The sequence below is a fragment of the Micropterus salmoides genome, unplaced genomic scaffold, assembly GCF_014851395.1.
Source record: "Micropterus salmoides isolate LMB-PRFRI ecotype aquatic unplaced genomic scaffold, ASM1485139v1 Ms_hic_scaffold_6, whole genome shotgun sequence".
Taxonomy (NCBI): Eukaryota; Metazoa; Chordata; class Actinopteri; order Centrarchiformes; family Centrarchidae; genus Micropterus; species Micropterus salmoides.
Window position 1 is genome coordinate 29376362 of NW_024044348.1, and position 22845 is coordinate 29399206.

The following is a 22845-nucleotide window of genomic DNA, read 5'->3' on the forward strand; positions in this document are numbered from 1 at the left end:
TGAGTCATAGCCCCTCTAATGGAAATCCATTTAGCTTGGTCTGAAGTATAAGTCTGCGCAGGGAAGCATATCGTCATGCTGAACTGAACCGCTGGCTACCTTTCAGCAAAGGGAGGACAAGCAGACTACACATTCAAGGTGAAAAGATCTTCAAAACAACTAACAAAAAAAGGTATTATTTTGAAAGCAAACAATGAAAAAGAGTAGATGTGTTTGTAGCTGGTTTTATCTTTATAAATCAATCTTTTAGCTTGAACAATTTTCTCACTGGAGAGAACTAATGATCATATTCTTACCACATCTTGGGTGACTGAAAAAGGAGTGTCCTCTCTGAAAGAATGATCCGATCTGAATGAGAAGAGCCATGAAAGCTCCAGAATATGAAATAAAATGCAGATCCATGGATCATTAATATTTACACATACTTCAAGCCAGGGAGAATTGGATTTTGAGGCTGGCCTTTTAGTGTAATGTATGCGTTCTGGCTCTTGATTGTGACGTTGCCGCAGCCTGAGAGGCAAACTGTGAATACATTTGAAGTGAATCTTTTAATGGAGACATGAAAGAAGGCCTGCGAAGGTCAATCTCTCAGCGGTGCTGCGAGCAATTGTTGCTCCTAAAGTGTCTGGGTTACTCAGAATTAAATAAGACTGTCTTCCCTTCCAAAATGGAAGTACTGCAATGCATTGAATAAATTGTGCAGTCATCCCCTTTACCACTGGAAATATGAAGCATAGTGTTGACTATCATTAAAAGTTGAGTTACAAGGAGATGTATGCCATCATGGTTTGAATTACGGTGGTTTGACCCCCCCCAAAAGAGGCAAAAACAACAGTTCAGGGGGGTCTTTCTTACTTGTCATTGTAAATATTACAATATATTTCCCATATTCATGCCTTATATTTAAGAATCTTGAAATACGATTTGTGACACTCCTAAAATGGACCATGCCATTTCCTAACCTTGACGTTAGTTAAACGTCTTGTCTGCCCACATCACTCACAGCTGTTCCAGTCAGTGTATCAAATGCTAATGGAGAAGCTGTAGGTTAATGTCAGTAGTTCTATCTAGCTGCTTTAATACACTTAACTTTTTACCTTCAGAATTTTGTAATTGGAATGTATTTTGCTATTTCATATTTTATGTAGCTGAATTGTTAGCCAACACTGGTGCTTAGGCATGAGCAGTGAAATTGAGGATTAGTTATTGTAGATACACATTTTCACATCAATATAGAGTTTAATATTTCATTTTAAGTACTTTCTTTCTACAACAAGCATGATATTTGTTTTCACTCTGGAATTCAGGAGTTTTACCTGGCTGGGTAAATTTTAAAATCCAGGTTTGTTATTTCAAATGTATTCAGTTTTATTTATATTGCGCCAATTCATAACAAATTGCACTTTTTATATAAAGCAGGTCTTGATAGTACTCTGTTTAAAATTATTTAGATTAGATATGATAATGCAGACTGTATTTTATTGTAGTGTCTTTGGTTCTGGTTTAACATTGTGTGGGTCTGTTTTGAGTGGTCCTGATGGTCTGCTGTTGTGTGTCTGACTTTCTGGCAGTTTTGCTGTAGAATAGTGACCTCTGACTACAAAAGTTGTCGTGTGGTATGGGGCACCTATGAACTGGTGTAATGAATTTGATTTATCATCATCTACAGACTGCACACATTAGTTAAAAAGGCAAGGATATTGTGAACATTGTAAGATTTTAGTTTACTGAAGCCCGCGTCTGGGCTGTACTGGGTTTTCTTTTTGACCTGGAAAAAAAGTTGCCCCCCCGGTTGCCACTGTATGATTCGCAACCTGTATGCCATTATTTCGATATTCCATTTTCTCCAGCAGAGGTGGTATTAGTGTCCCTATTAAAGTGACAAAGCAACTGCTGAATGAATAATGAGCTACATCACTTTTTACATCTCTTTGTTCATCCCTCTCTTCAAGTTTAATCATTTTGTCCTGTGTGTGTGTGTGTGTGTTGATCCAAAAGATTTTATGATTCATTTACAATTCTGTGCCCTATCTCAGCCACCAATTTATTTTCAAGTCCTTGAAGGGAAATCTGTCGCTGACTGGTGATGTGCATTGAGACAGTCCTCTTCCAAGGACAGAGTGGCAATTAGAGATACAAGAGAGATAGATAAAGATAGAAAGGGAGATAGATACTTTGTATGTTATTTGTACTTACTTGATTCAGCCTTGTTTATGGAATTATTTTCAATGATGATAATGTCCAATGTGGTTTGTATCATTACAATGAAGATGTGAGGGCCGTAATGTAAATAAAGTGTGTAAAAGTGATCAACAGTGTGCAGGATTTTTGGGTTCTTTCTCGTAAAAGCCCCGGACAGCCCAGCGCGCAAATTCAGTTTGCCCCCCCAAACAGAAGCTCCTCTGAGTCCATCCAGCAGAAAATCACCCTGTAATATTTAAAGGACAAACAGTATATTTTATTCAGTAGCAATTCATAGTGCTATCCCCATGCAAAATTATAATACTACTCCCCACATTCACCACCAACAGAGAATCAGAATATATAATACCTTCTTCATTCGCTATCCATACTGATGTCCTCAGCACTGTAACCTGTTTTTTAAAAGTTTTATACTTCTGCTATTGTGGCTAAACCCCCTAAATCCAATTTCAAATATTTCCTTTTTGCTTCTTGAATACAAATTTTACAGTATGTGGAAAATATCATGACCATAAGACTAAATTACAATTAATGGCTGTAAAGTAACTTTGTGTGTGGGGATGGCACATGGCTTACATGCCCTCCAGATGCTCTGCTCTAACATCTGGTCAGTCAGCAGTCACAGTGGGATTGGTTCTTCTTCAGCTACTGACTGCCTCATCTCACAAAGCCAGACATCATTACTGCAGCTCTGTGCCTGTGTTCTCAATTTACTCTAACAAGGCTCACACAGACCACTATAAAAGAGTTGTCTATTAATATCAGGGATCACCTGCTGTCTGTAAAAGCATCTGGTTTTGTTTCTAGGCCACTGCACTGTTTAAAGCATCTCTGGGACACTGACCGGAGGAGTTGGCAGGAACAGATTACATTAATTAAATGAATCTGAAACGATAACTGCAGGCTCTTGCAGTTAGTTTTATTCTGATAAGACTGTATAGTGTAGATTTTTTCTTACTCCTAGAGTCCTTAAAGAGATGAGTTTTGATTGAAAGATAGGCCTAATGGATATAATCATATCATTTTAAATGACTAGAGTACAGGTTTAAAGGTTAAAATAACATATATTCATAGGACATACTGTACATCCAGTACAAGAGCTGGAAAAGTGGGAAAAAAAATTCTTCCCACAATATTAAATACAATACATGGATGTAATTTGGGTGATTTATAATTTCAAGCTCCTTTCTATAAGATACTGTATAAATGTCAAACTGGTGCTTTGCCTTCAAGCACCAAAATTCAGTATTTTGGTTTGATACTTTTAGTAGTTCAAAATGAGCTTCTTTGCTTTCTTGTTGAAAGTTACATGAGAAGATGCCATTCGTATGTCTTTACCGTAAATATGTTGCTGGTGTTTTTTTGTTCAATCCTTCTTTCTTTTTCTTCAGGTTTAAAATCTAAACCGTACAGAATGCCCATTTTCACATAACTTAATTCAGTTTTCAACAAAAATATGTTGAACCCTCCCCTCAACAAAGGGAAACGGTTAGTCAAAATCAGCACCATTAAAAGCTGACTTCTGAATCTGGGTTTACACTTTAGCATTTTACTGACGGAAGGCAGTGAGAGTCAATTCTCTGATGGACGCAGCCGTTAAGCTTCAGGCTTTTAATCAACTGATTCCGAATGCCATGCGCTGTGCTCTGGCCCAGGGTAAAGGAGGAAAAGTCAGCTATTTCTTGCTGTCTCAATGTGGCCGTTGCAAGTTAATCACAAACATTCGCAGCCTCTTTCCTCTGGGCCTGGAGCCTCCACCGTCTCCTCACAGTGTTGTGTCTGAGCCAAGTGACAGACTGGACAAACAGATTGGCTGGAGCTGGATAATGAGGTCTGCTCCTCTCCGGCCAAGAGGCCAGCCAGCCAAACCCACACATAAACAAACATAAAAATTGCTGCAATAATAGGCAATTAGCCTTTTGTTTGGCAAACTGCTGAGTTCCACTTCTTGCTCTCCTCCTCCATACAATCTGCCCTTTGATTTAAATTCCTGATATCATGAAAAAGTGCATTTTGGTTCTTGGTTTGAGTGATTTCCGAAATCCATAACTATCCAGGCTGCAACAGCACGATCGACCAATGACTCAATAGGTCACCATGTTATCTACTACTGTCGTCCTGCTGCCGTCCTGCTTCTCATAAGAACTGATTGGGGATTGATTCAGCTATTTATCACAAACCTGACATCTATGAGAGCAGCGCTTGCCAACCCACCATAACAATATCTGACTCAAACATGCTGATGGGATAGTGTGAGCTGTCCATATCAGACTGTGGCCTATCAATAGCAGCCCTCTCACTGTAACAAATGTCCTTTTTATTCATTCATTCTACCTTAAAAGAAATGAGCTGCAGAGATGCTAAGAGCTCGAATGAGTGTAGTAATGGAGCACCAACTGCTGACCACTGGTGGACAAAGTATTCAGAGCCTTTCTCAAGTACTAATACAACAGTGTAAAAGTTGTCTGTTACAAGTAAAAGTACTGCACTGAAGTATAATCAGGGAAATGTTCCCTGTAACTGTTGTACTAGCAGATATTATCTCATGAGATTATTATTACTCATGTATTCATGTAAAAGCAGGATTTCACGGTTGTGGTTGGTTGATGTGAAGCTCATTTTGAACTATTTTGTATCGGACTGCAACTACTGAGAAATGCCGTCACAATTACCCAGAGCCCAAAGTGACACCTTCACAATGCTTTGTTTTGTCCAACCAACAATCCAAATTTCAACATTATTAACACTAGTCAAATTAATAAAAGAATTAAAAAAAGAAACCCAGCAAATCTTTAAATTTGTGAAGCTGAAACCATGAAATGTTTTTGTATGATAAATTACTTAAACGATCAATACAGTTGGCAATTAATTTTCTGTTAACCGACTAATCGTTTCAGCTGTACTTGTATAAACTATTGGGTAGTTTAATTTGTTACAAAACATAATATTTTATAAACTTCATAGTTTTTTTGTGTAAAGAGTTTAATTTGTAAAGTAACTACTAAAGATGAAAAGTTAGATAACTATAGTGAACTAACAAGTTTGATATTTCTCTTTGAGATGTAGTGGAGTAGAAAATGGCATTAAAAGAAAATACTCAAGTAAAGTACAGGTACCTCAACTGCTGCTGACTGACCTCTCAAGCAAAACAGGAGTTTTCGGCTGTTAACAGTGGCTAAAACACAATAGCCCAGAGTGCTCCAATACCATCTAGTGGTGACTATACTAGCTCGCCGTCTCTCACACTCATACAGAAAGTGAGAGCCAACAAACCTTGAGTAAGTGGTGGGAAATGACAAAAGGAGATCTTTTTGTACGGAACCTAGGGAGGATAAAATCTGTTCATCCCACTCACCCAGCACACTGCCTGTTCCTGCTGTTACCCTCAGGTAGCAGCTATAAATCACTGCCCACCAAGACAAGAACAGATTTTTACCCACAGCAATAATATGGACCCCAAGGTCCTCAGGTTTAGGCCATCCGTTGCCCTCTGGGCAAACTGCACTAGCAGGACTGTTCTTACTGTCAGGTGTTTGAAGGTGATATGTGTCATCTATTATGGCCATACGCTGTATTTCTTGTACCTGCTTTGCTGTCATTCGAGTAAAATTAATGAAACCTTTTCATTTAGCTCTGTGATACATTTTCAGTCAGTAGTTAGATTAAGTCAACAGGAGCTACAGTAATGTGCATCACTGACATGTAGAGACTCAAACTCACTAGCTCAGTTCCTGGGGCAAAAAGGGCAAGTACCCATCCCTGGAAGTTGAAGGCAGCATGGACAAAAGCTGACACCAGAATATTTGGGCAAATAACACCATCTACTGGAAAACCAAAAAATTACATTACCCAGAAAGCCAGGATCCCTGTGAAGCAACTGTACTTCAGAAACACTGCCCCTTAAATTCACTGTAGGTTTGTGGTTCGATCCCAGGCAAAGACACTGAACCTCACGGGGAGGGTTGACATGTAAGTTGCTTTGAACAAGTGTCTGCCAAATGAAGGTAATACATTGATGAGGTGCATTTCACTAAGTAAAACGGCCAGTTTGAACTATTCATGTGGTTTAATGCCAAGTTAGCCAATTAATACTCTTGTTTTTGGATAAATAACTCTTGAACAATTTTCATTGAAGAGAATAAAGAGATATTTCATAAAATTCTTTATTCATAAACTTGATGCAAGTTTACAAATTATTTTACATGGTCAAAATCACCCTTGCAATGGAAAAAAAAAAAAAAAAAAAAAAAAGAAACCCAACCAAAGCATGCTAACAGTGCATAACTTTATAACCTGGCCACTGCAGTTAATGAAGCAAGGTAAAGAACCCAGAATCAGGCTATGTCAGACCACAGACCAGTATGTCGCTCGCCAAGCAGAGAAGGTTTTTGTTTGTCGTCGGACAACATGAGTCGGTGTAAGAGAAGCCGTTATTCAGTGCACAACAGACTTCAGTACACCATTATTCCAAAAGTCAGCTTAAAGATGTGGGCTTACAATTGTTTTGATGGCACACAAATCTGAACTGCTACTTTTAAATCCAAGCAGGTAGGATGTCTTGTATATCCATGTGTCTCATATAGTATCTGACATGGTTCAATAAGCAACACACAGGGAGAAATTATCCTGTGCACCTTTGTAGGAAGTACACAATTCATGAACAAATGGATACATCTAGTCTTTTTACCACCCTACCTAACCACTCTGCCTTCAGTAGCTTTGGGAAAAAAAACACCCATTGATATATTGACATGCAAAATACAGCAATATCAAAGACACAGGGTAGACGTGTTCTGAACACCTCATCAAGCGCACAAAAATCTGAGGGTGGGAGCAAATCCCCGGTCCACATATCTGATCTTTCCAAAAACTTGCTTTAATTATTTATCAAGCTCAACGGCATTCAGAAAATTGAAGTGTGTGCAATCCGACACAAAACACACTACAATGCCTATCCGTTTAACAGGGTCATCGTTTTAAAGTGGCCCAAAAAAAGATTGACACGTTCAATCTTAGGTTTCATGACAATATTCTGAAGCAATCCTTTGCAAAGTCGAGTGTGCAGTATGTATTCCTGAGTTTGCTTCTCCAGAGAATGCAGGGGTGGGCTCAACAATGTGACCAGAATGAAGTGATTAGTACGTTACCAATGGCATCACAACGGCTAACAACCATGCCAATGATCCATAGTCATGTTGTGATTTTGTTTGTGGTGAAACAAGAAAGGAGGGTGACACTTCAGACGTGCTGAACATGGCCAAGCTGTATGTTTTGTACCACCCTCAACCTGTTTTCAAGACATTGGTGTTCTGACTGAGGATAATATCACTGAGAATATTATGAATCAACTTAAAAATGAGGAATGACCGTATGAATTAGCATAACTAAGCTTTCTATGCTGGTTTTCAGGACAATATACTTAAAACAATGCAAGTAACCACACAATAGAACACCCACAACAAACGTGTAACTGCATTAATTGGAATGCTCCACACAGTTTTCTGCATATTATTCACATTACATCAAAGACCCAGCACGCTGAGGGGTACAGCAGCGCTGAGAGTGGTTATGAATAGTAACCAGAGGAGTTGGTAATGGGAAGAGCTGGGTCCTTCCTGTGGCAAATCTGAACAAATATTTATCAAACCCACACAAATATTCTGGAAATGGAACGACTCCAGTCGATCTTCCCAGGTGTGAAGCCAGAGGGTATATGGTCACGACTATTGCTGTGAATTTGAAACTCTGGCTGCATCTGAAAAACAGCCATGAGGTCAAGGAAAAGTCAGAAGGTAAAGGTCACTTTTTTTTTTTTTCTCCAGACTGTTACAACTGCAGGATTGGCAAAGTGCTCAGGATGTGAACCAGCTGCAATAACTAAGCAGGTGACAATGCTGTTAAGACTAATTTTCTTCAGTACGACAAAACTCCACAAAACTGTCTTCACTGCATAGCCTTTCTGAGGTTCATCCGGTTTGAGTGATTAGATATGAAAAGCCAAACCTCTGGAATGCCAGAAACAGCTGTGTCTATGCCATTATTGTTACGGCCACTGTAGTTAAGAGGTGCTATCAAATAAGGGGAATGGTGCCGTCACTGTTGCCAATAACATGAGGATTACAAAACAATATATATATAAAAAAAAAAAAACAATACCGCAGTAGTCATTAAGCTTACATAAGAACATGGCATACTTTTGTTTCCTTCTGCAAGAGTATCCGTGAAGCGACTTTTTCTTATTCTAAATGGGTCTTGAGAAGTTGCAGTGCCCCTGCAGTTAATAGTCAAGGGTATATAATAATACAGTCTTTGCCCAGCCAAAGACCCAGACAAGGTTACATTATAAACAATTAAATCCTTTTGCAGAAATACAAATTTACATGTTTACATGTGGAGTTAAAATCAACTACATTACAGTGTGATCGAATCCAAACACGCCCCTGCGTTGCCTGGTCATGTTCTTGTGTTGCCAGCCTAGCCACACACCAAACCTCTCCTGCAGGGAGTTGTTCAGTTGCTGGTTGTGATGATGACAGTGGTCTCCAATTTTGGAGCTCAGCAGGATGCTGTTCTTCATTATGGGCAGTCCCACCCAGGCTGCGAAAGTCTCTTATCTTCCTTCCCATCTCAGGGCTTCAAGCTTTAAAACATAAGAGGTTTGAAAGCAAGCTGGTCTCACGTTATTCCCAGGGAGGGATCTTGGCATTACAAAGACAAAACATGAGCACAATATTACAGACGCCGTCCATGGAGAGAAACGGCAGTGGTACTTCCCACCACCAGCGTTTAAATGTCCTTCCCAGCCATCACTGCATCAAATCTGGGAATGTCGCATGCCATTCTCAGATCCAGTCAGTGGCCAGAGAGGCACTGTCCGGCGACTGGAGAATCAGACTGCTGGATAAAGCCATGCCACACCTTTCAACTCACAGCCAGCAAGTAACCTTGGCACGCTCATCGGCCAAACCAAAGGGTGACTTTATGCGATATTTAGTCCACCATTTTCCTGGAGTATGTGATTGTTGCAATGGAAAAATTAGATTGTATAGGACAACAGATGTACAGAGAGATAAATATCTGAAGAGAGGACACCCTTGCGAGTAGCTGATGAGCTTGGATGTAAATTTCAGGTGGGGGGTGTGTGTGGGGGTGGTGGGGGTGGGGTATTTGTGTGTTAAGTTTCTGTGCCACTATTTGGGTCAAAGAATGAGGAAGTTGGTCTGGAGTTCAAACTTGTGTAGAGAACAAAATGGTTTGCAGGATTAAAAAAATATTGGTCGCAAGGGAGAAAGAAAAGACAAAGACATGTGGTCCCAGTGCAGGAAAGGCTAGAGTCCGTTTTAGCCATCTTCCTTAGGGGGTGTATACCAGCCTGGGGTGGGGGAGAAGAAAAAAAAAACACAACAAAGAATGACTAGACAATCAACAGTCACCAGAGGCCTGTACTATAAAGGGAATTTAATCTACTTAGATATAACTCAAGGGTTATTAAGGAAAGTTGGGGTTGACAAACAAGCTTGGATTGGTGTCAAACAGCAATACGATGGAGAAAAAGATGTTGGTTAGCTGGTTTGGTGTCAACTTAATTATAGTGTTTGCATAAAAAGGGGGTGGTTTCAGCAATGCAGTTTTTTCATAATGTTCTAATATTATGAGGAATACATGATGATAATGTCAGGATATAAGGAATGTAAAGAAATGTTAACGGCCAAATCGAATACCGTGGCCCTTCAAAAAGCCACGGAGGCTTGTTGGCAGTGCACTGCTGAGTAATTCTTATGTAATTCGTAAACAACTTTATAGTGTTCCTGTTGTATACAGAGAGGAAAATAAGTATTTGAACACCCTGCTATTTTGCAAGTTCTCCCACTTAGAAATCATGGAGGGGTCTGAAATTGTCATTGTAGGTGCATGTCCACTGTGACAGACATAATCTAAAAAAAAAAAAGAAAAGAAATCCAGAAATCACAATGTATGATTTTTTAACTATTTATTTGTATGATACAGCTGCAAATAAGTATTTGAACACCTGAGAAAATCAATGTTAATATTTGGTACAGTAGCCGTTGTTTGCAATTACGGAAGTCAAACGTTTCCTGTAGTTTTTCACCAGGTTTGCACACACTGCAGGAGGGATTTCGATCCACTCCTCCACACAGATCTTCTCTAGATCAGTCAGGTTTCTGGGCTGTCGCTGAGAAACACGGAGTTTGAGCTCCCTCCAAAGATTCTCTATTGGGTTTAGGTCTGGAGACTGGCTAGGCGACGCCAGAACCTTGATATGCTTCTTACAGAGCCACTCCTTGGTTATCCTGGCTGTGTGCTTCGGGTCATTGTCATGTTGGAAGAACCAGCCTCGACCCATCTTCAATGCTCTAACTGAGGGAAGGAGGTTGTTCCCCAAAATCTCGCAATACATGTCTCCGGTCATCCTCTCCTTAATACAGTGCAGTCGCCCTGTCCCATGTGCAGAAAAACACCCCCAAAGCATGATGCTACCACCCCCATGCTTCACAGTAGTGATGGTGTTCTTGGGATGGTACTCATCATTCTTCTTCCTCCAAACACGGTTAGTGGAATTATGACCAAAAAGTTCTATTCTGGTCTCATCTGACCACATGACTTTCTCCCATGACTCCTCTGGATCATCCAAATGGTCATTGGCAGACTGAAGACGGGCCTTGACATGTGCTGGTTTAAGCAGGGGAACCTTCCGTGCCATGCGTGATTTCAAACCATGACATCTTAGTGTATTACCAACAGTAACCTTGGAAACGGTGGCCCCAGCTCTTTTCAGGTCATTGACCAGCTCCTCCCGTTTAGTTCTGGGCTGATTTCTCACCTTTCTTGAGACCCCACGAGGTGAGATCTTGCATGGAGCCCCAGTCCGAGGGAGATTGACAGTCATGTTTAGCTTCTTCCATTTTCTAATGATTGCTCCAACAGTGGACCTTTTTTCACCAAGCTGCTTGGCAATTTCCCCGTAGCCGTTTCCAGCCTTGTGGAGGTGTACAATTTTGTCTCTAGTGTCTTTGGACAGCTCTTTGGTCTTGGCCATGTTAGTAGTTGGATTCTTACTGATTGTATGGGGTGGACAGGTGTCTTTATGCAGCTAACGACCTCAAACAGGTGCATCTAATTTAGGATAATAAATGGAGTGGAGGTGGACATTTTGAAGCCAGACTAACAGGTCTTTGAGAGTCAGAATTCTAGCTGATAGACAGGTGTTCAAATACTTATTTGCAGCTGTATCATACAAATAAATAGTGATTTGTGATTGTGATTTCTGGATTTTTTTATGTCTCTCACAGTGGACATGCACCTACGATGACAATTTCAGACCCCTCCATGATTTCTAAGTGGGAGAACTTGCAAAATAGCAGGGTGTTCAAATTCTTATTTTCATCACTGTATACTCCACTTTGTCTTACGGACTAATGTATAATATGACTGAGATGTAAAAAGGTACAACTGTATTAGGATAATTTTAGGTTAAAATGTGTTTATTTTACAATAAAAACACTAATCTACATGTAAGAAAACTTGAATATTCACATTCATTGACATTTTAGTCATAGATTTACGACAGAAACACTCAAAAGTGGATAATGAATTTACACTTTGCAATGTGATTTTGCAATAAAGAAATGCTTGTGATTTAGCTCACAATCACCATATTATGATAAGCATCGGGACTTGGGACAATCCAGAAGGATTTCTTTCTTGTAAATCTGTGACTTTCAACTCAGAGATTGCCAGAGTCCTGTCTTCGTAAATTTACCAATTTCACCTTGTAAATTCTTTGAGTTTTTTTTCTAGGATTATACTTTTTGGACATGTACAATAGTCTAATCTAAATATGTGAAAACAATTAGGATAATTAAATTATACACACGGGCTGAATCTCAGAAATTGGCCAGTTGAACGAAGTCAGGTCTACTCCCTAAAGCACCTAGGCTGTAGGGCTACATGTTTGAATGTAATGCCATTGTGTCAAGAATAACTTCAAACAATCATTTCACACACGCACGTGGCAACAAGCCAGGATGAAACCAAGTGGTGTGTATTAATAGTTCTCATCACTTATAACAGCCAGAGTATGTATATAGGGTAACGTCGAGTTAACCACGAAGATAAACTGCTCAGAGCATTTTACAGATGTATTGTAAATTGCCATGACAGCACACCTCGGGTAAAGCTTAACTTACCGAGGTAACCTGGATAAGCCAGTTACCTCGCTTCGTATTACAGGACTCAGGACTCACCAATAGTATCAGGTCAGCAAGTTACAAAAATCAGTTTAATAGTTGTTATTTAGGACATTTGTCATTGACAGTGTGCAATCAGTCTACCTATGCACCATTTTCCTGCCATACTACTAAATTATATCACTTAGCTTTCTGGTGTCCATTAATGCATCTATAATTATATATTTAAATACCAACACTAAATAATGCCAGTTGTTAAGCTTCTCATGTCATTATGCAGTTTAGTTCACATTTGCAGAAATTTAATGTTAAGTTTAAAGTACACACACAGTATAGTTTAAATTGCTGATTTTTTCCTTGCCTTTCTTCGCATGTTACACACTCCTAAAAACTTCAAATTCTTTGAAGGAAAGAAGGTCTGAACAACAGGGTTTGGTCATTTGTGTGAATAATTGATTTTCATTTTATTAAATTTTAAATACTATTTGTCAAACGTTATGTACAAAAGCATTCATCTCATACAAGGAGAAGAACAGCTTTCTACCAAATCTTTCCATCTGTTTTGGAAGGCCATTTTTAGCAGCACACTTAACATTTAGACTATTTAGTATCAGTCTGCTGTTAACAAAAACTTGCTTGACTCAAGGTGATGTATATTTGCTTTTAGGCTCACATAGGCTCAAATAAGACTCCCCCCCCCAAAAAAAAAAAAATTAAGTTAGGAGTATGTTAAGTATTACTATTTAAGTCTGTCAGTAACAGACTAAAATAGAGTCATGGTAACAGCACAGACAAAGTGACAATGGTTATTGTTTAAGTATTAATCTAGAGTGTAGATATGCATATTACTGTTATTACTATAAATCCCTAAAACCACTATACCAGTTATACAAACTCAGCATAATAATGTGACTACATGCATGTAAATGTTGTCCATGTTTGGTACAAAGACAACAGTACAAGCACAAATTTTCCTCAGCTTTGATGCATGGGAGGGATTTGGTTTCAGTAAACAAGGTCAGTAATGCACTCTGTGTAGGAAACTGGAGAGAAAACACACTCACCGTTCTTTTCATGGATCTGAACCAGGGATTTGTAGGACTGCTGTGCTCTGGCAAGATTGTACTGGTTCTGCATTCAAAGAAGAAAATGAACTCAACCTTAGAGTGTGCACTGGGATTATGACAGCACAGAATAGGAAACAGCAATGGCAGCTGTTTTCTACAAGCGAGCTATCTCACTATCTCCAGTTTCAAGAACAAAATGCTGTGTGTGGTGCAGGACGATGAACACACATTCTCCCCTTGTTTGACCATTCATACAAGATTGCTTACACACACACACACACACACACACACACACACACCCACCCACCCACCTGGCTCTGCACCTGTAGTTCTACACACACACACGACTGCTAACCACAGAATTGCACAAGACTGTACAAATTCATTTGATAAAAAGCTTCACTTCAGTAAGAGTGTGGTCAGTTTCACAAAGATGGACTTCGACTATGATCAAATTAATTAACTTCAGAAAGGAATACACACAATGCTGTCTAGTTGCTGACTTTGTTAGGAGTAATTTGCCATCAATTCTGGGTAAATTAAGACCATTCTGAAACCAAAAGACATTGCTCACATCACTCCAGCAAAAAGAAAAAAAAAAAAGAAGAATTCAACAGTTACAAGGACATTTTACACAGAAAATTTAGTGAAGAGTGTAACAATAAAAGTGAAGAGTAAAAAGTGAATCTGAAAGCAGCAGTGCAGACTGGTAGCAGAGTTCAGATGCAGGGCTCTGTACTACTGCTGCTAACTCATCAGTCAGGCTCAAGATAGTTTCCTTGAACAACCAATGACGACTTGCAATGTCCTCACTGGTATATGTATGAGTATTTCCAAGTTGCCAAGTAGCCTTATAGCTGCAGAAATCTTCTACAGTAACGCTTATAGTGGTTACACAAGTATGTTGGGCAGTGAGCACTGCAAAAACGTGGGTGACCTACGCTCAATACTGTGCATAGACACATTAGGAGGACTGAAGCTGCTCTGCTTATGTACTGCTATGCGGGCTGTGTAGATATTGTGTGAGACTGCAGTAATTCTACAGTGAACCTATAGTAACTCTGCAGTTTTTAAAGAAGTCCCTGTCCACATTTTTATAAGAAAGTGAAGTGGTTCCAGATTAAGTGCTTAACCCTTGGTTGAGACAGGTCATGTTGCAATGTGTTAATCTATTCACACTGACAGCCAACACTGATTTTTCACACAGGTCTTTTCATCTCTAGCACTTCCTATCCACAAAGACACCTAACTCCACCTAACAGTTATAAAAATAACATGCATGTCTTCCAAATAAACTTTATCCCAAATAACGCACATTATGCAGCATTTATTACATGTGGAAAAGATGAACTCCACACACATAAAACTAAGAAAGTGAGAAAGATCTATGAAGAGATCATTCATGACATTTTCTGACTTGAAATGAAACCTCTAATCCTTTCATGCTTACTTTATTGGCTCCAAACTGCACTCTGGCTTTTCCTTTGACTAAAGTGGCATTGATCTGCATGATGACAGACTCAATGGAATAGGCACTGCTCCACCCCTGCAATCAGGAAACGCAATGTCAGTAACAGTATGTTTTAAAAACATAAAAAAGATGCAAATACAATCTGAAGTTATATTTAATAGTATGCCGTGCAAATTCACATTCATTTAAGGCTTTTAAAATAATACCATTTGACATACCTGTTTGGTGAGAAGTTCCATGCACAGAGCACCTCCTCCTAGAACATAACTAAAGAAGGGACAGAAAAAGGATTATCAGTGAAAGGGGGCATCAGAACACCACAATAAAGTCATCTTCCACAAGAAAAAGACACTACTGTATCTAGGGGTGACTCCGAATAGTCAAAGATTCAATAGGAGGAGCGTCATCTCATCATTCTTCAAAAGGACAGCTACGTGACAGGTAGCAGAGCGCGACACTGAAAGCGACAGGCAGCACAGGAAAATAACAACGCTACATTTTGGTCTGGCTGTAAATGTAAAGTTCAGGTCACGGTGTGTCTATTAATTAAAGTTGGTCCGTCGTTTTCCAACTACTGGAAAAGTGAAGGCAGTTAGCGCTAGCTAACATCTCCTCTTCAGACTGCAGTCTGGAAGCTGTCCAGGACGTTTTTGGCAAGTTTGTTCATTGTTATTCATCCACATGGACACAAATGAACAAAAGCCCATGGTGCTCAATACAAGATTACAATAATCAATTTATGATTAAAGACAAGACAAAAACATGTACCTACACTATACGAGACAAAACATATAGATGTACGTAAACGTGGTTTGGCTGGAGCATTGTAAAGTGCATAGTTCAACACGTATCTGACTCTATACCAATAACAGCAGCATCAGAAATAAAAATAGCAACAGCAGAGGTCAGTAATAATGCTGTTATAACATAATAATGATATGCAATGTTAGCTTCCTTTATACGTATGAAGTTTGTTTGGATTGTTACAAATACTTTGCTTTAAAAGTACCAAGTGGTCAAATAGTGAGAAAATACATCTTTATCCTATTCATTTTACATCACATCGTAGCACTCATAATCGTAATGAGGTGCCTACAAATTCCAACCCTTGAGGTGATGCATCGTGATGCATCGAGATATCGAATTGTGAGACCAGTGAAGATGCACACTCCTAGTGAATAAATCCAAAATTGTTACCCGAACCATTAAGGAAGGAGGCGTGCGTCAGTGCGCATGTGTGGCGTAGCGCACGCGTGTGTGTGTGCGTGCGCGCGTGCAGTGTTGAAGGAGCGGCAGAAGCTCATTTTGTAAGGACTTGGCTTCGAGTCCAACCTGGATGTTGGAATCATTTATCACCATTGATGAACCTCACAAACAATATCCCATCATTTTTAAAGTACTTGGAATAGACCCGCAAGGAACCACACCATGAATGCAATTGTCGGTGGACGTGCAGAACTCTGAACAAGACTGTTGAATGGCAGGCGAGCAGAGCAGAGAGAAACGGGTCAACAATATGCCTCAGTTTAGATGTAAAAACAGTGTAAGTTACAGTGCCTAATGAAGAGAGACTGCAGCTCTGCAGCTTCTCAAGATTAAAGCGGAGCTACTGTGTGTAACTCCCCCACACACACACAGATTCGACCATCAGTCAACTATAGGCAATCCTTGACAATTCTGATTAGACTACGTAAATCCTTAGTCAGAGACAGCCCTAATTGAATCAAACCATTCACAAACAGCCTCAACTTGAACATGGTCAATGAGAATGAAAGAAATGTGAAAAGTGCAGCAGCTAAATTAACTCACCCTCCAGAAAGCACTGGGGAAACCACCCGGACAAACGGTGGATCAAAGGGGAAATTATCCTGTAGCGATGACAAGTAAAAATTGTTAATTTACACACTTCAAAGAGTCCTAAACTTTTATCATTTTTATTAATGCAAAATCTATTTCACTCACTTTATATGAGAAGTTTAGTAAAATGTAATCCATTCCTTCCTTTTCCTTTAGGACTTGTAAATCACTGTGCAAGGGGCTATCTGGATCCACCCTGTTGGAAAATGGATTATGCTATCAGTCTGTGTTTATGCTAACAGAGAAAAAGAAAATAATACTTGACGCAAGATCTCAAGGTTACTTACGTCCTTAGTTTGACATGCCATTCATACAGGCTGTCGTTGACAAGCTCGACTGAATAGATGCCTGCAAAAGAAATTGATTAAATAAAAGTCCATAGACGTCTCCCGGTGCAAGGTCTAGTAAAAACTGTAACGATTTAATCTCCCTTTTAATTCTATAAAGTAAAAGGTAATGCAGTGAGGCAAAGTATAAAATGTGTTTTAACTGGCCCTCTCATACCACGGTCAGCTAACTCTGCTACAAATAATTTTAAACCTCAAAAAAGGTGAGGAATTGCTACCAAATTTTTCTTTTCCAGATTTCAAAAAATATTTATTTGGTTTGTACATTATTGTTCAAAGAATACCGTTTATCTTTGTTAATCTGCTGTGGCAAGCGTGTCCATGTGCTTAATAGGCATTACTAAAGTACACAAGAGATGTTTGCAAGAAACAGTAAAGGGTGTAGCAATTTACAGTGCTGCCACCACACCCATGTTGAGGGGGAGCTGACCTCATAAGAAGAAGTCAAAGAGTTAGATCTCTTTTGAATTCTGCGCAGCTAAACTAGCTTTCAAATGTTTTTCTCAGATCATGTAAACTTCATGGCTCTTGAGGTTTACTTATACCCATCTATCACATCAAGAGGATATAACCGATGATTACTGTGTGCGAGGGTTTGTATGTATGCGCGCTAGTTCCCGGCTAGAGTTATTTGCAAGTGTTCTTTTCACTTGGACCTGCAACCCAGAGCAGACCTTTGTACAGTGTGCATACCTGTCTTGTAACTCTGAGACCTGTAGATCTCTCTAAGCTCCTTCATCAGGCGGTCAGAGGCCTGTACGGAACCAGACACAGCTCCCTGCCAAATAGAAAACAACAACTGTAACAATAAAGACAAAGAACACAGTGCTTAGCAATTCACTGTGATGGTGAATCTGTTATCTGTACTTCAAGTGGGCCATCAAAGAGGAAACTTTATTCTACAAGACGTCAATATTTCTATCAGTACAACCCTTAAGAGAATGTTTCAGTGATCCTTAAAAAAATATATATTTTTTTAAATTGTAAAATAAGTGCATGTAAAGTATGCAACATTCCATAGTTGGGGAAGGACAGAATTTTCAGCAGAATTCAGATACCAAGACAGCCCCACAGCTGAGCCATTAAACAGGATGATGAGCAAGTTGAGAGCCCTGCCCAGAAGAAAATCTAATCTTTATATAAGTTTATGCTGCCTTGAGGGGCAGACACCAAGAGAAACCTGAAGATGAGATATACCTCCTTGTTTCTTAACTTTTTCTCTTAGAAACCTTTCCCCAAGTGTCATTCACAAAAGTAATACTGACAAAATGAGCATACATACATACATACATACATACATACACATTAAATGTAGGCCCCATCATCATCTGCCAAAGTGTGAAGTTAGGTACTAGACAAAATATGTTGTCAACCCTAAGCCCCCTAGCGCCTCAAAATATTTTAACTTTACTGAATAGAGACTTACATTCAAATGGTCCTGCCTCTGGTTCTTTCGGATCTTCTCCAGGATGGCCAGATTCTCCTTCTCGATGCCATCATCCTCAGACTTCTTCCCATCCACAGGCTCCTCCTCTTTCATTTCATAGTGGTCCAGATCCTCTATGTCCTGTTGGTACGTAAGGGATATTTTAAACAATTTCAAATATTTTTTGGTTCTCCAGAAATACATGCAACATAAAAAATAATAATAAAAAAAATAAATAAAAAACAAACAAACAAAAAAGAAACACAGCTCTGGGATCAAAGCCAGTGCCAAGTCACAAAAAACGTAAATAAATATAAATTGTTTCTTGCTCACTAGAACAACATTGTAACCAAGAAAACGTTAACATAAGCTTCTCAATATACAGGATGAGACTTTCCCCAAACCACATACCATACGAGCAAGTAACACCAACAGCCTAAACATCTCCTCTTTCAAATCATGTGTCTAACATATACTCCAGTGTTTCATTACTGAGAATCTAGCTCAACCTCCTAAGAGGTGTATTAGAGCAATATATAAGGTGTTTAGACCAAAGGTGATAACTTACCTCTCCCATCTCCTCCTCCTCCTCTTCTTCAGATGTAACCTCCTCTGTCCCATGCTGTACACGCGCACGCACACACACACGTCAAACAAGGCATTAAGTCAAGCTGAACAAAGTGGTTTAAAAGAGACTCCCTGAGAGGACTGGTCTTTTTTTATTTTACTAAAGACCACCTTTTACTGACCATGACCACAGGAAGAGAATATTGATCAGCTTAGAGAGCAATTTAATATAAATCACCAAACCAAAAGTGGTTTTGAAGTCCATAATTAAAAATCTAAATAGAAATATGCAAGGAATATTTCTTTAACGTAATTAAATACTGGCCATGCCATTGCATTTGAAAAGAGCAAACTAGGCAGCCTTGCCTTTCGGTCTTGTCCCACAGGGCCTGCAGGCAGGGGCTGGTCCAGCATCTCCACATCTGGATGTTGGGGAAGGTTATACAGCCGACAAAGGTCACAAATGAGTTTCTTCAACTGCTGCAAAAGCTAAGAAAGACAATCCACATAGAGAAGGGGATACAGAGTTAGATAAACTCTTCAAGACTGCAAATGCAGCTACACGGTGATGCCACATGGCAGACATGTGACAGAAACACAATAGCAGGCATAAGCTTATATAGTTAGTTGCTTGTATATAGATTTTTTTTATTATGCGAGTAGATAATATACTGTATATTATGTGAGCGGGCTTCACTAAACCAGGATTTTTAATATCATTGTTTGCTGAATGTAAAATTAGCAATTTACAACTGTTTGAGACAAAGAACAAAGAATGATTACATTATTCTCCAAGCAACTGCAAATGTGGTATAATGTAACATCTATAAATGTAGTATTAATGTTTGGGCCAGTTACTCATGTATGATACCATACGGATTTAATCATAAAACACTCATTGTAATACCACTGCAAAATAAATGCAGGAAGATTGACATTGTTTGTACTACAAGACAACATTGTCACAACGCTTCCATCAGCTAGTGTGCTCTGCCTTTGCAAATTTGGTGCATCTGTGCAACAGTGAGAAAACCCATTGATCTTTATCTTTCCACAGGAAGGCGAGGTTTGTCCTTTCAGAATCAGAAATACTTTACTCATCTCCGAGGGAAAAGGCATAAAATGAACAATGTTCCATTCTGTATCTGAACATAGACTACGTTATGGTGCAAAAAAATTATTGTGTACAAAAAAGCTGACAGCACTTCCATAAAAAGCATATTTTGTGTCCTACAAACAAAGCAGGACAAATAAGTAGGCTAACTAAGCTCAGGATGTCACACCACACGTAGGAGTAGGTAAGAACCTGTCAGTCACAGACATTTTGACCGCAAAGGTTGCCCCAGTGATCTAAGGACACGGCCATTTGGCCTACTGAAAACATGTCTGTCGGTACTTGCCAGTTTTGTATCTAGTAGATGGGATGAATGTACATAAGTTGTTTGATTATGCTTGAAAGCCCATGATACACTTAAAGCCCATTCAACACTCAACCTGCATTCAGTGAACACTCTTTAACTAGTACAACATAGCAAAAATCATGCAAGAATGATGCAAAATACTTTCCAAACACACTTTATGAAATATATTCTAAAACACCAATATAAAATCGAATTAACTTTACAACAATAGCTGGCACGATAAATTAAAGTACAAAATAAAGGAGGAGAGCACCACAATTATCTCCCTCCTTCTGATTAAGCAGGCTGGTTGTGTTACAAAAATTCATAGAAAATCCTCCTGCTGAGAGGCAGTCTGGTCAATACTTGTTTAGCAAAGCAATTCAGTTTAGTCCAAGTGTAGCCTACATCAACTCTGTTTTACACTCCAAGAAGCATCCTGATATCATTAAAATGATCTGCTGAGTATTCATTTTTGTCACTTGCTGCATCACAAGACACTCTCTGGCTTGTAGTATCACTGACACTACTTTTTTCCCCCTCCCAGTGACGCATAGTGAAATAAGCGAAACATACCAGAGTACTGCCTTTTCTCACATCTTCCAACCTCTCCAAAACTTGCGTCAAGCTCGGGTCATCAGAGTCCACAAACCATATTGGCGGCGTAGATGGATAAGATTCCTAAAGATAGCAGAACACAGCAAAAACGAGACAGTATCATCAATATATTTGACATATATGCTTGCGTGTGGTAGGGTTACACACCGAGTGACTAACTTAAACAACGTAACATTTGGGTTGACGGCATTAGCATTCAGAGTGCAGCGTTAGCCAGTCAACAGCTAAGGTTTCTTATGAACACCATTTAATATCAGATTGTCAGACCAAAAAACACCCTACAAAGACTGCGTAGCTCCCACTGACGCTGGCTTACGAAACTATGCACAACATCAGATTGTACAGTTGTGGAGGTAACGTTAGCCTGCGACCTGGCTAGCAGGTGAAGCAGCTAACTTTAGCTCGCTAACAACCAACAAGGGAAGTGTATAAATCCCGGCACTTGTGTTCCTGCAAGCTTACCGTTATGTTACAGTGGATAATTAACAGCTTTTCCCCAGTTACATTAAATTGGCAGCTCAGCTCGTCAGGCTTCCAGTCAATGATCCTGAAGCGTTCGTGGTTTGGATCAAAAATGGACTCCAAAAACTTCAGTTCGGCCTTCAGCCCCGACACCGACATCTTCCACGCATCTCCGGCTGGGCCGCTGGGGAGGGGGAGAAGTCGGGACTTAGCTTTTAGCTAGCTAAAGCTACAACGCAAATTTCAGTTCAAAATAGATTATTTTTTTTTAATTGGCAAAGAGCCGACGGACTGTCCCTGTAGATGTAACTGGATATCCAATGCCAACTTTAAAGCGCGCCCGGTCAAATTTCAGCGCAGCCGGACAGATATGCCGATGAAGTAGCTAACATTAGCTAGCTTTCAGTTAGCGTGTGAAAACAGCGCAGCGCTTGGCAAGATGCTAGCTAGCCAGTTAGCGAGCTAGTCCGTTGTTGTTGTCTTTCCGTCTATTGTTGTTGTCTGCCTATGATAACAGCAGTTTAAGGCTCTCGTGGTGTCCCGTGACCGTCTCCTCACAGTCCCACCGGACAGTTCCTTGTTGGTTATTTAAACGGGGAACAATCATACCATCTCCACGATATGAACTTATATCCCGCTGTAGGGATAGTGTTTTTCATCCCGGTGTACAACTGTAGCTGGCCTCTTGTGGGGTTTAAAGATGGCGTTCTGCAATATCGCCGTTCCCGCAGAATCCCAGCATTCAGCGCGTCTTCAATTTATTTCAGTGTAAGAAAATAAAGGAAAGTTTATTACAGTGGATTATTTAGTAATAGATTTATGCGGGGCAGTAGCTTCAATGTGATTTAAATTAGTTTGTAAGGGAAATGAACCAATTTCCTTACACACAGGCATACTAGTAACTAGAGTGAAGCTGGTGCACATAACTTAGAAGTGGCCCTTTCTAATAGTTTTGCTTTGGTACCACAAAGATGACTGAAATGATTTAGAAAACGTTTCCCTGGAAATTATGTTAGATGCAGTGTCAATAAGAAAGTTGGACTTACTTAGCATTAAGACTCAGCATTCGTGTTCAATAAGATGAACAACATAATCGAACCCAATCATCATTAAAATGTTGTTTACCCACAGAAATGTACTAGAAATAGGCTGCAGCTATGTAAACTGATTACCTTGCTTTGTTTGACAGTTTGATTAATAAAGGAACATTGTACCTTATC

General features: G+C 39.6%; 1 protein-coding gene across 1 annotated transcript; it reads right to left on the minus strand.

Annotated features, from left to right (window-relative positions):
* Positions 1–6347: 6347 nt before the first annotated feature.
* LOC119890150 (ubiquitin-conjugating enzyme E2 Q2-like) lies at positions 6348–22342 on the minus strand. The gene is made up of 13 exons (XM_038701252.1): positions 21626–22342; positions 21122–21226; positions 19512–19634; positions 19147–19200; positions 18579–18719; positions 17846–17930; positions 17093–17153; positions 16911–17001; positions 16758–16816; positions 15167–15215; positions 14928–15023; positions 13475–13541; positions 6348–9574 (listed from the first exon to the last, which is right to left on the minus strand). The coding sequence occupies exons 1-13, from the start codon at positions 21782–21784 to the stop codon at positions 9543–9545; spliced, it is 1122 nt and encodes a 373-aa protein (XP_038557180.1). The 5' UTR covers positions 21785–22342; the 3' UTR covers positions 6348–9542.
* Between the last annotated feature and the right edge of the window lie 503 nt (positions 22343–22845).